Here is a 13479-nt window from a genome sequence, read left to right on the forward strand (position 1 = left end):
CCCTTTCTAACAAACTGGTATTCAATACTGGCATGTATTTTCCAAAACTGGGGATCTCTCCAGTAGATGGTTTAATTGGAGTGCCATTACTTGTGGGAACAGATGAAGAGGAGTGTTAGAGACATCTTTAAACATTTGCCAGCAAACTCTGTGAATAGAGCCTATGTGTGTTTGTGTGTGTAGGTGAAGGTGTTGCTGATGAGACAAATCTACCTACACATTTCTCAGCATTAAGAAAGTTGGCTGACCACAACACTGCAGAGAGAGGGATGAAGAGACAACAGGAGATGTTTGCTTCATGGTATTTATTATGATGTCATCACAGCCTCTTTATTGCACATTTCATAAACGCGGGGTCTATTGCTTTGTGACCAGCCAGTTTCAGAGTTCAGATCGGCATCCGCTTCATTTTGTCTCCTGAGATCCCTTCTTGTTTCAAAGCCCAGAGGCTAGGGACACATTCTGTTATATAGAAGGGGGCTACAGCATGGAGACCTTTGTAAAAGCACATGACAGTTGGCAAGGTCTGAATAGAGGAACAGTGTCCTTAATAGATGGCTGCTTGAAAAGAATATTCATGAGGAAAACCAATTAAAGAAGTCTTCAGATTAATTTATTAGGGAGATGAAATGATCATTTCCTCAAGGTAATGAGTATTGAAGGAATGCTATTTCTTTACATCTGACTTTTCAATTTAACTTCCCAACATTCATTTCTCAGATCCTTTTGTCTGACATCCCTCTATCGCTTTTCTAACCTCGTCGAATCAGCCTCCATGACATGTGCTTCAGGAGAGCGCTCCAGTTCAAGTGTGAGCCACCAGTCTGTCGCTCTGGCTCTGGTGGTCTTGGCTGAGACCGAATCAGTCACAAGTTTCACACACGGAGCGGCGACCTGGCTGCACAAAAGGTGGTGAGGGAAAGGTTGAAGGGTGAGGCGGACTGTGAGCGAGAGGGTCAGAAAAGAGTGTGAGACTGTTGTCTTGGACTGGTCTCTGGACTAAATGATTGGAGAACCAGGGTTAAGTGCTCTGTTTGTGTGCCCATTAAAAAGCCGTGAGTACAGGGCCTCACTTAGCCCAATCTCATTGGGCTCTGCCAACTTGGATCAGAACCACAGACCAGTTTTTTTTTTTTTTTTATATCTCTCTTCCTTCTGTTCCTCTTCACTCAGCCACTCATCACCCTTTCTCCCAGCCCTGCTGACAACTAAGACATTCCAGCATTGAATGTGTTGGTTGTGGTTGTCCATAACAACCTGTCATGTGGTGTGTATCTTGTGAGAGCAGGACCACAGAGTGAATGGCTAAACCTTCTTCTAACAAACACAGTGAATCTCTGAGATGCTTTGAGCTACCATAGAGGCGCTGCTGACTTCTGGGCTGTGGGAGTGCTTTACATAATCCAGCAGTGGCAGCAGAAGCATCCCTCTCCTCTGCCACATCGCTCTCTCCCGCTGCACTCTGCACCTCACAAACACACCCCAATGTAGGTCGCCTCCTCCTGACACATCCTTTGAAATTTCTTTCCATTTATCATTCAGTGTAATAGTCACGGGAAGCAGTGCAAACATGCTGACCAGTCAAAAGATGGAACCTCTAAAAGTTCTCCAAAACATCTGTTTTTTTTTGTTGTTGTTGACAAAACAGCTTTTAAAAAGTGATTCTGATCATTCTGTTGAAAACATCAAATGTAACAGTCACACTTTATTTTAGACAGCATATTATATGTAAACATTTAAGATCAGTTAATAAATTACTACTATCTCTAAATTCAACAAATATTTTCAGGAAAATCAAACGACTGAAATAAAATTTTAATAAATTACTCCACTATCTTCAGCTATTTAAGTTTCCTCCTAAGAAGCTAATACATACTTTTGATTGAATTTATTCAATAATCTTATTAATACCCAACAGAGAGGCTGCAGTCTTTCTTGTCACATTTGCATCTGCATGAATGACCTCATCTTTTTTTATGTTATGTTATGGATATCTGTTCTACTCTTAACGTCTTTTGTTAGCAGCAATCAGCCAGCAGCTGACAGAATGTGCTCTGTTTCCTCTCCTGAGCCTCTGTGGGACTGCCAAAGCCAGCTGCTCCACTGTGCTTCCCAACGTAAACACATTTTAACACTAGCTTGTAAACTGCACACTTCAACAAGTCAAATACTCACTGAATTCCTCCTAATGATGTCGCCTATCTGTCTACCCCTCACCTCGCTTTCCTTACCTGAAGCTACTGTGTTAAAAGCAGGGGGAAATGGAAGTGAATCTACATTTTTAGAATATTCCTGTTTTTCTTTATGTCAGACTGGAGAAAGCCAGTTTAAGTTTGTGATTTGTCGGAGTTACTGATCCATTACACTAGGTAAACAATCAATGGCACTGGGCTTCACATAAAACAAAGTTGTTGCCTGAGTGGCATGGTTTTCTTTTTTTTTTTCTTTTTACATTTACCAAACAAAGACTTGGAGCTGGTAGTGTAAAACTGATCTCTAGCAACATCAATCTATCAAACACACATTAAGGCACATAGCCATATTAAAAATATCACCACAGACGGTATCTATGGGGTATGAATCTCAAGCTACTATTCCCCTAGAGGTGGAAAAATTCAATGTGTGTTCAGCAAAATGCACCCTTTTCCTTCATCAATATTTTTTGCAAATTAAGAACTCGATGTTCATACAGTGGTTTGCAAAAGTATTCTTGTGACTTTACAAACATAATATATCTTATTAGGATTTAATGTAATAGAGCAACATAAAAATATATGTTATTATGAAATGAAAGAATAAATATATGAGGTTTTCAAAAGGTTTTAAAGTGAACACACTTTGCTTTACTGAACAAGTTAGGGTAGACCAATGGGCTTTAAAAACATGTTCATTACACAAAATCATTCTCAGATGATGAGAGTTTCTCTGCCTATTTTGAACTCCTTTCACAGCTGTTTTAGGGTCTCCTCTCACTTTAAATACAAATAAGGTGCTGCTGGCGGCACTCCTCAATACGGTGTTTACACTCACACTTTATACACATTAAAATGGCTGAAAGCAGGTGTGCAATCATACATCTTTGACACCCAATCAGACTTCAAAGCAGAAGAAGCGGAGCCTCTAGCGCAACCATCAAGGATGCATAATTTCTGGGGGTATGTCAACAACAAAACACCTGTCTTGTCCAGCAGCCATTGTCCAACACACACAGCAATAAAACCAGCTGACCAAACATGCTAGAGATCCATTTGGTTTGCTTTGTAACAATAAGTGAGCAGTGATCACTTATTGTTACTTAATAATCAGGAGGTTTTTGAAACAACTAATTTTCCAGACACCAAGAAACATTAACTTCTTGTCCCAGAAAACAGGTGGGTGGTTTTTTTTTTTAGCATTTTGGACTCGGTTATGAGCACCAAAACATGTAAATTTTGCTTAATAGGTCCACTTTGGAAGCAAAAATCTGAAATATGTGGCATATACATACACACAGTCACTTTAAAATGCTCCCAGTGAAAATTCAGTGCTGTAATTAGTAACTTTAGCCCTTTCTGAAGAAGCTATTAGTAACAGTGGACAAGCTCCACATATCTGTTGCTCGGGTCTGAGAATCTTTTGAGGAGGTAACTGTTACTTATCCAGCTCAGATCCAGCTCTTATGGAATATAGACAAGAAGTAAGCACTGTTGGGGAAAGCTAGTCAATTTAATGGGAAGATGAATACAGGTGATTTCAGGGGGATCTTGAATGAAAACTTGTTTGAGGCTTCAAAACACTTCAGACTTAGTTTGAGCTTCATCCTCAAGCAGACAGCAACACTAAACATATAGCTAGAGCTTCAATGACAGTCAGAAGACTTGACAATTGCAGCTTACTGATGATACCCATTCGGTCTGACTCAATTTGAGCTGCATTGCAAAAAGCAAAGAGCAACACTTTTAGTTTTCAAATGAGCAAAGCTGGTGAAGATATACACCAAAGAATTTGATTGATGCAGCCGTAACTACAACGAAACGTAGATCTACAAGTACAAGTCAGCAGAAAATGCATGAAACACTTCTCAAAGGATTTTTACTTGTAAAATCCTAAAACCTAGCATAATTTCCTTTCATTTCACAACTTTCTGTTGCTCTATCCCATAAAGTCCCAATAAAATACACTGAAGTCTGTGGTTGTAACAGGACAAAATGTGAAAAGGTTCATGGGATCTGAATTCTTTTGCAAGGCACTTCAATTACTGGGTGAAAAACTGATTTATTTTTGTTCTTTGGGGCTTACATAAAGCATTAGCAGTACTGTCTTTTCAGTGAAGCTATTCATTGTTATTATTAATACATCACAGCAATCTTTAAAAGACACAGCATTTTAGGAGTGGGCGTGAAAAAGCGATGCTTTGCTGAACACACGTCTGGAATTATGGCCATTTAGATAAAGGGATCCCATAATTAGAAAATAGGAACATTTGTATCAAAAGCAAAACATGTTTTTCTGCCAAAACATCCACAGAAGGATTTTACAAAGATCCAGAATACAACAAACATCTATCAAGATGCAAAATGATATATTCTCAAACAGAAATATATCACTAAATTTAATGAATGTCTCTTTTTTACCCTTCCTTTCCCTTTCAATTTCTTTTCTGGCTGTTCTAGTTTGTCCAGTTTTAGCTTTTCTTCCACATTCATTCCAGTGTCACATGACGTTTAACATTGTGCTGTTTGAACCGTCAGTAGTATAATATACAAATGTACAGATCCACATTAGAAATGCATACACAGTTAGTTATTACAATGATGTACTACAAAAAAAGCATGAGAATCAAAAGTCTGTGTGTATTGCAGTGAGGCAAGCAGAGCCACAAATGTGCATCCAGATGGAAGGACTCAGTCCCCCTACCATGTTTAAGCTCATGTCTATTTACATTGAAACAAAGCTATCAAAAACAAAGGTTCCAAAAAATTCCTCCTAAAAACATTTTTTTTTGTTCTTTTGTTTCTCTACGTACAACAATGTTGATTCCATGTATATACATCCCTAGAAAATAATTTAATTATAGTTACACACTTTCTACATTTGTGAAACAATACAGTTCTAGTCCACAGGGAAGGCGTTTGCTTGTATTCAGTATGTGTATTTGTCTGCGGGCGTGTGTGCGTGTGTGTAAAAGAGTGTTTGTGTGTAAAAGGGGGGTAAAACAGAGCCGGGGTGAAAAATGTTCGTTATTTGGCTAACAGTCGCAGGGGCGGGTTTAGAGAGCGGACTGGATGCTGTCACAGAGAGGAAGTGGTCGAGTCAACTATTTCTCTCCCATTGCACACTGTTGGGACGAAGTGGGCGCTGACAGAAGCTATGAACAAGAAGGAACAAGTTGATTAAAACACAAAGATTGATAATTAATCAGCAAAGAAAACATTTACTGGATGGGAACCTTGTTTCCCACACTCTCCACACTCCTATTTTGATCTGTATTATTATTTTAAATTTGAGTGATTAAAAAAAAGAACCACTACTACAAAGTTTAGTGCTTGCTTCCAGCATACTTACATAATCCTCTATGCACCTTACAGGGATCAGTAGACCAATTTTATTGTACTACTACACTGTAGGTGGGTAAATAGCAATAAAGATTTATCTTATCTTGTACTACTTCTCATTCATTGCCCTAGGACTAGTACTAGACGAGACGTCTTCCTCCCACCTGGACAAATCACTATATAGATTTTGGATAAATTAACATACAAATGCTCTAAAAAATTGAGTGGGTGAGTTCAATGGTTTCTTTGGATTTTGGCTCCACTCTTGGCTGCCTTCTACTTGGTTCCTTATTTTTGCTTTTCTTTTTCAATCAACTTTTGACCTGAAAATGAAAACAGCTTCGTGGGCTTCAAACTTGAACATTTGAAATGTAAAATTTCTAAAAACACATTGAATTTCTCATGAAAGCTGCTGGTCTTACTCATGTCTCATAATCACTCTGCAGTTTTGAGAAAGAAAATGCATCTACTTCAAGTGCCCTTTTAGTAAACTACTCTGGTTTATGGCACCATCCTCTCTATAGGCCTTGTTGTTTTATTCCTGCCTGTTTGATCAGCTGTACTTCATTCTGTGAGTTCTGTCTGCAGTGTGTGTCAAACTGATTGACAAAGAAACTAGGACATACACCCATCAGAAAAAAGTGAACTGCTTCTGAGACCAGAACCAATCAATTTCAGCGCCACTTCCTTCCTGAGGTACAGCAAGTGCGCAAATGGCGCAAACTCTCCTCTCTTCTCTGATGTCCTACACATCAGCACTGTTTATTCCCTGTGGCCACATGAGAAAAACCTTCCACTTTAATCTTTTTACTTTTTGTGTGAACAAAAATAATAGTAAAAATGTTTGTGAAAACCATTTATTCCCTTCTATGCTTTAATAAATCTTGTGTGCAAAACTTGATATTTGCCAATTTTATAGAAATTGATGATCAATATTTCTGTTTTAACAGAACGCTTTGTTCAAATTAAGACAATTGTAAACCCAAATCCACGTGATGTGATGTATTTTTGTACTCAAAGGAACAGTCAAAAATGTAAATGCATTTGTCATTGGTGTGAATGTGAAATTTATTTTAGTCTTGATAAATTTACTGGCAAATCATAGAGGTGGTTTCTTTACATTCTTTTCCTCTTCAGAAAATAGAAACATTTGTATCAAAAGCAAAACATGTTTTTCTGCCAAAACATCCACAGAAGGATTTTACAAAGATCCAGAATACAACAAACATCTATCAAGATGCAAAATGATATATTCTCAAACAAAAATATATCACTAAATTTAATGAATGTCTCTTTTTTACCCTTCCTTTCCCTTTCAATTGAGAGATGTTCAAAAAGTTGATGAGAGCTACTCCAGGAACTCAGTTTTAACCTGCTTTATGTTTTCCAGAACTATTTTAGGGGTCATTGTTGGTGAAGGAGACACTCAGTATAATACCACCTTCACATTGACTGACAGTTGCTCTTAGATTTAATAGCCTTCCTGCGACTCCTCCAAACTCTCTTGTCATTGTGGCCAAACAATGACAATTGTCTCCCCTGACCATAAGATGTTCCCTTAGAACATATTTGTTAATAAAATGTAAAATTTTGTTATTGTAATATTTCATTGTTGTACAATTTTCAGTGAAATAGAGAAATGGCATAATGAAAAACATGTATTTACATTTAACTTTGGATTTTACTTTTTTGAAAAAGAACATTGGTTAGAAAACCAATAACTTTAAGTAAACATAAAATGCTAGTAATTCGGGATTCAGTACATGGAATCCTTTTGAACAGTGAATGCCAAACAAGCCCATCTGTCACAAAAAATAAAAACAACCTACCATGAGATGCGTATGTCGTGGCAGCCCCGCTGACACTGAAGCGGTTGAGGTTAAGACGGTGGTTGGTCACATTCTTCTGGGGCTGAAACATGATGATGTGGACCTTGGGCGCAAACATACAACCCAGGACTACAAAGCCACTTAGACTGACAGAGATACACATGGTCGTGGTTTGAACCTGGAAAAAATGATAAAAGTATCATTTGAAATGTTGTAAATAAAATTTATGCTTGTTTAAGTAGCTGTTGACTGCACAGTGTAAAAACTATTAACACCACTGAAATTATTTAATAATTTGCCATGTTATAACTTTGAAATTTGAGATTTCATCAACACAAAATAGTGCATAATTGTGAAGCAAATGAAAATCTGAAAAATGAGCCATGCATTTGTATTCAGCCTTTGTATCAACAGTTTCCCTCAAAAGGACCCTCGTAAATCTCCTGAGGAGAACAAAAATTAAGTCTTTGGCTTGCATGCAAAACAAAATGTACTTCTGAAAACTCCTGGTCTAAATTACTCTAATACCATATTCAGGGTTAACAATGGTGGCAGGAATATGGGAAAAACAATCTACCATGTATTTTCCATTTCACAATAATGCTGGTCTGTTGCAGTAAATACAATGAAGATTCTGGTTGTAAGTTTGCCTTTCAAAGGTACAAATACATTTGCAAGGCACTTCGAACTATTTTAGATAATCCTATTTCTTCAGTATAGTTTACTGATCTCTAAAATAAAACATTAAAATGCTGCTAAACAGATACAAGTGTATCTGACTTCTAGTCATGAATACAGCCAGTACAACACTAGAGTACAACTCTTCAGATCTCTTTACCTTGCACCAGTTCTGCAAATAACAATTACTGAATAGATCAATAAAGACTTAATCAACACAGAACACAAAAGCCAAACTTAATTGTCTCTCGGTGCTCACTTTAAGTTTGTCCTACGTGGTTCATTGTGTAAATCGATGCTAAGTACTGTCCCAGTCTCTTGATCACATGTCTGCAGAGGTGTCTGCTGCATGCTCTGTTCAGGCTCCCCTAATCACTGCTCTAAGTATTACAGCAAGTAAAATCACAGCACAGCTGAGTACATTCGTCAGTAATCAACAATTCAACATCTCCTCTGTTTATGTAAATATTTATGAGTGTGGGAGGACATTATGTCTGCGCTAGACTAATCTTTAAGAAAGATTTCTTAGAAATATTCCTGTTTTTGAAAAAGACAAAGTTAAAGAGGCAGACACAGCAACCCCCCAAAAATGGTACTTTTATTGAGGGGTCAAATGGGCAGCTCAGACAGCACCACTTCTGCCATGCCCCTTGAAACACACTCTGTTTGTGAACACGTCTACTTAAGGTGCGTAGATGCACACTCAGGATTTTTGCTGTTCAGAAGAACACTCATTCGTCTTTGATGGTAAGTCTGGACATGTGTCAGCAGTTTAGCAAAGCCTGTTAGTCACCTCAGAACAGCAGAATTGGGACATCTGCGGATAGGATTAGCTACAAATTAAAGTTGCCACTGCACCTGTTTATGTTTTTCTGTTACCTGACTGTTTCTGTCAATCATACTGAGTGAAAAGGAGCTGCAATAAGGCATAGCTAGAAAGTAGTGATTTTTTAAAATATTTATTTTTAGCTTTAAAACTATCTTTATTTACAGATTCATCCTTCCGTTATCTGACACGCCTGTCCTTGCAGGGTCATGAGGGGGGTGGTGTGTATCTCCTGCAGTCAACAGCCGAGAGGCGGGGTAAATTCTGGACAGGTTGTCAGTCCATTGCAGTATTTACAGATTTTAAAGCTAGATCTCCTCAGTATTATTTTGAGGTTGTACTACAAAAGACTTCGACATTAAGAATTTTTCCCTTTTTTTTTGTTGTAAATCAACTTTGATAATTAATCCTTCTTGTATGTGTGGGGGAAACTTATGTGCAATCTAATTTCTTACATTTTTTTCAGCTGTTTTGCTGTCACTGTTAGCTTGTTCTCTATGGATTGAGAAAACTGGCACTAATAAAGACAGAGAGGCTCAACCAATTGCTCCTATTTTGAAACACTTTACAGTTACCCTCTTTCTATGCATAAAGACAGAAGGTGCAGAAGTGATCTTAGATGAAATTTACTTTTGTTTTTATTAAAAATCATACAGAGAACTCCTGTTTGTGAGGTGCTTCTCAAAACCCTAAACAATAACATGTGACTAAAGAAATTATGTCAGAATAGTTTCTACATCAAAAGTGATTTTGCAGACAGATTAAAAAGAAGTTACCTTTTAAATCTGTCAGTCAAATAGATCACTTTAATCTATTTGGTTCTCAAAAATGTATGATTGTGAAATTACTGCATGAAGTATACTGCACTAACTTGTAGTTAAGTGGGAACAAAAGGAAACATCTGCGATTTTCTGAAAAGAATTTAAACTACTTATTTGAGTACAAAAAATGGGCAAAAATATTGGTATACTTTGCAAGGATGGATAGTAAATTTTAACTTTTGTGACATTCCTAATAATGCTTTTTGAAAATCCAGCAGCACAGCAGGTCAGTTTTTTCCTTTCTTCCCTTTTTCTCCTTCTGTACCAAAATTACCTCAAGCTGTCAGCTGATGTCCATAACGCAAACAGTTTTGGTCTTGGAAAATATCAGGTAATTTGCTCTAACTATTGTGTGCATAGACATAAATGAATAGAAATGAATAGGCTTTCCTCTAGATACATTCATAATACCTCACTTAAAAGTGAAAAAACTGCACTGGTGCAGAGAAGCACTGCTTGGTGAAGGTTCTTACATTTAACAGTAAGAATAACCTGTATGAATACGCCCTTGGGGGCAGTAGAATCTTTTACTTTTTGAATAAATTTTAAAGAGTTCAATACCAAATATTGGTCTAGGAAGGCTTTATTTTGTTAAATGAAAAATATGAATAATTGAAAATGAGGTTGCCAAAAGTGCGATAAATTATTTGTTTTGGATTGAAAACCTTTTGCTTCAAAAACTGCAGGTGACTAACTCTGGATTCAGACATTAGCTGTTTTGTTTCGAATCATAATTTTCAGCACTTTAGCATGCCTCTCCGTGTGTCAGAAAATACCCTGTAGTCACTGGATGTGACATAGAAGATGGGGAGAAAGGCCAGCCAAATTATACAAGTCGTATACATGGTGAATCCAATAAACTTGGCCTCATTGAAGTTCTCAGGGCACTTCCTGGTCTTGAAGGCATACCTAGAAAAAAACAAAAACAATATCTAACGTCTGAAACACTGAATGAAAGGATTGGCAATCAATTTAGCTGTTGGTCACTTTCTTAGACTCCAACACAACCTACACAGTACACAAGATGACCAGGAGCACATCGTATCCCAGTGACAGCAGCATGCTGGAGTCTCGCACATTACACTTGAGGATGACAGTCTGTCTTCGTTCTGGTAACGTAAAGCGCCTAGTCCCAGGAACCTCCAGCAGCAGCCACACGGAGACCATGACCAGCTGGACAGAGATCAGACTCAGGCAGATAAATACCTGACAAAGAGAAGAAAGAAAGAAGAATTAAGGTCACTGAGTTTCTCTGTGTCTCAGTTCCTCTCTCCATCCTTCTGGCTGATGCAGATTGATGGACAGAATGCAGAATTCACTCACTTGAGAGAATGGGCTAATGAAGCGCGGCCTCACTGCGCCCGCTCCATCTTTCACGCCATTGAAAATTCTGGCGATTCTGTTGGTTTTGGTCAGCAGTGCAGAATAGCACACAGCAAACGACGTGCCCAGGCCGAGGCGCCGCAGGGCACATATAGCCGGAGAGGGTTTGGCCAAGAAGAGGAAAGTCATGGCATAGGACATAAAGACTCCAGAGAGGAGAATGTAGCAGAGCTCTCTGCCTGATGCTTTCACCAATGGTGTGCTGTTATGTCTGACGAACACCCAAACCACCAAGCCAGTGCACACAAAGCTGCAGAGGGGAAGCATGAATCAGACAATCAATGGTGTGAACATACAGTAGAGCTTATGTTGCGTATGTGTTGCTTGACTGGAAATGTTAGAAATAATAAGGACAAAAATATTCTGTAGTTGGCATTTAGAGGAGGAATGGTCATTGTCTATTTGCTTAATGAAAGCAAAAAGTATGTACATTGCCTTAAAAAGTATTACTTGTCTCACTGTGTTATGTTAAAACTTTGACATCTTTTATTTAAATTTAATGTTATGGACCAAAACAAAGTTGTGCATAATTATAAATTATAATTATAAAAGTGATACGTTGTTGCAAAAATATGTTTTTCTTTTCTATCCATCTTCCTATCAACTTGTGATATATAATTTGTGGCAGAACTTCTTATGTAATTAATTGCTTTCTTCTGCCACTGTGAAGTAGTGAACATGTGTCATAATATTTTCCATACTTTATGTCTTTACATAGAACTATATCTCAAACGAAATATTAAGATAAAGTTATAAAAAAGGGAAACAACTCATCTTTATGTTAATCAAAATCCAGTTAGTATTACTATGTTTAAGTTTCAAAAAGATATGATCATACTTTAAACTGGGTTTATAAAAAGAAACACCATTCAGATTTGTTTGAGAAATATTTCGGAAAGCGATTTTCAATTATTTTATTTAACTTCTGTTTAAATTTGCATTTCTAAAATGTATATCTATCTGTTGGCAAATTTGCATATATTTCTAAAAAATGTTTTAATCTTTTTCACTTACCCAACACATGCAATGGTAATAGGACCAATGGCCCAAGCATCTTCCCACATAATGTAGTCCTCAGGAAGATCGTAACAGGATGTGAGGTCATCAGTTGGCCACTGGCCGGGAGCGCAAGGCGAGCAGGTGAACTCGTCAGCCAGGTATTCATGAGGCTCACACGCCGTACAGATCCAGCAGCAGTACTCACCTGGGGAACAATAATATGAGAAATGTGTGGGAAAATGCCTATAAAGTCAATGCAGCTTCACTTTGGCAAAACAAAGTTTGAATTCCCTCTCCTACCTGCCTGCATTTTCTTCATTTCGTTTCGCTCACAGGGGTCGCTGCACTGTGAGGTTGGGAGCACCTCTTTGGGCCAACGAATCAGATCGCTGTTCAGACTCAGACTTTCTGCCCACTCACCTACTGGCACGTAACCATAACGTTCGCCAGAACGCTGGTAGCTAAAGATGTTGTATCTGCCCATGCCGTCCCCCTGGGAATCAAACTTCACTACCGTCTCACTGCCTGGAGGGGATAAAGGGGCTGTGGTGGGGAAGAGGAGATGAAAGATAAGGAATCACAAACAAACAATGCATTAATGCTTGCTGTACCTAATCTTTTTAAAAGCAGCTGTGGACACCAGATATTAAACAGTGGCTGCCTTGGCCTTTGAGTTTGGAAATAATTGAAGGCCATTCAAATTCTGTTTTTATTGTTGAGAACCAGACAGTTTCAGATATTAGCAAAGAGGCTGCAAGTGCCAGTGACGCTTGATGATAAGCATGTCATATTCCTCTCCAAGGTACCATAGGGATACATTCGCTGGCCTAATATCTTATCTGATCATGTGTATCACCAAAGGCATCGTTAAGCCTCTGTCTATAAAAACATATAGTCATAAAGGCACAGAAATAAAGACCCTGGGCAATGTAATAAGTACCCACTCATTGATGGAATTAGCCTGTGTCTCCTCTGCGAGGGAGGCACACTGCTGAAACTGCCAAATTGGTTTGTATACATGTTGTTATGAAAGGATTACCATCTACCCCCAGGATGTGGGAAGAAAGGAGATTGTAAAATTGGCATGATGCTGAAGCCATAAAAAGGAGAAAATGACTTTGGACTGGGAAAACAGTAACCTGACGCATTGTTGGCAGTATCCGACCTGATAGTGCTGACACTTCGTCCTTTTGACTCAGACAAAGTGTGTCTCTCCCACAATGCCACATCTGTCCCTATTGCGGAGCAATCAAATCTATGTTGCTGACACATAGAGATATGTGTTATACAGTGCAGCCTGTCAAATGATGATGCGACTGGGGATAGTGCAAGATATGCCAGGTTTTTGATTCCTCAATGTACAACAAGACTCTCAGCCCCTCAGTAGATAGATGCTCTGATAATATGGC

The 13479-nt window shown here is 38.3% G+C and overlaps 1 protein-coding gene across 5 annotated transcripts in view; it reads right to left on the reverse strand.

The window, feature by feature from the left end:
- Positions 1–1593: 1593 nt before the first annotated feature.
- grm3 (glutamate receptor, metabotropic 3) overlaps positions 1594–13479 on the reverse strand; it is a 42681-nt gene continuing 30795 nt past the window's right edge. For all 5 annotated transcript variants that reach the window (XM_055031432.1, XM_055031439.1, XM_055031407.1 and 2 more), the window contains 7 exons: positions 12371–12613; positions 12086–12275; positions 11012–11321; positions 10701–10894; positions 10465–10597; positions 7364–7541; positions 1594–5347 (listed from right to left, as the gene is read on the reverse strand). In XM_055031432.1, the coding sequence (XP_054887407.1) occupies positions 5271–5347; positions 7364–7541; positions 10465–10597; positions 10701–10894; positions 11012–11321; positions 12086–12275; positions 12371–12613 (1325 nt within the window). In that variant the 3' untranslated portion in view covers positions 1594–5270. The remainder of the gene's footprint in view (positions 5348–7363; positions 7542–10464; positions 10598–10700; positions 10895–11011; positions 11322–12085; positions 12276–12370; positions 12614–13479) is intronic.

Source organism: Poeciliopsis prolifica, unplaced genomic scaffold, assembly GCF_027474105.1.
Source record: "Poeciliopsis prolifica strain line A6 unplaced genomic scaffold, Auburn_PproV2 SCAFFOLD001, whole genome shotgun sequence".
Taxonomy (NCBI): domain Eukaryota; kingdom Metazoa; phylum Chordata; class Actinopteri; order Cyprinodontiformes; family Poeciliidae; genus Poeciliopsis; species Poeciliopsis prolifica.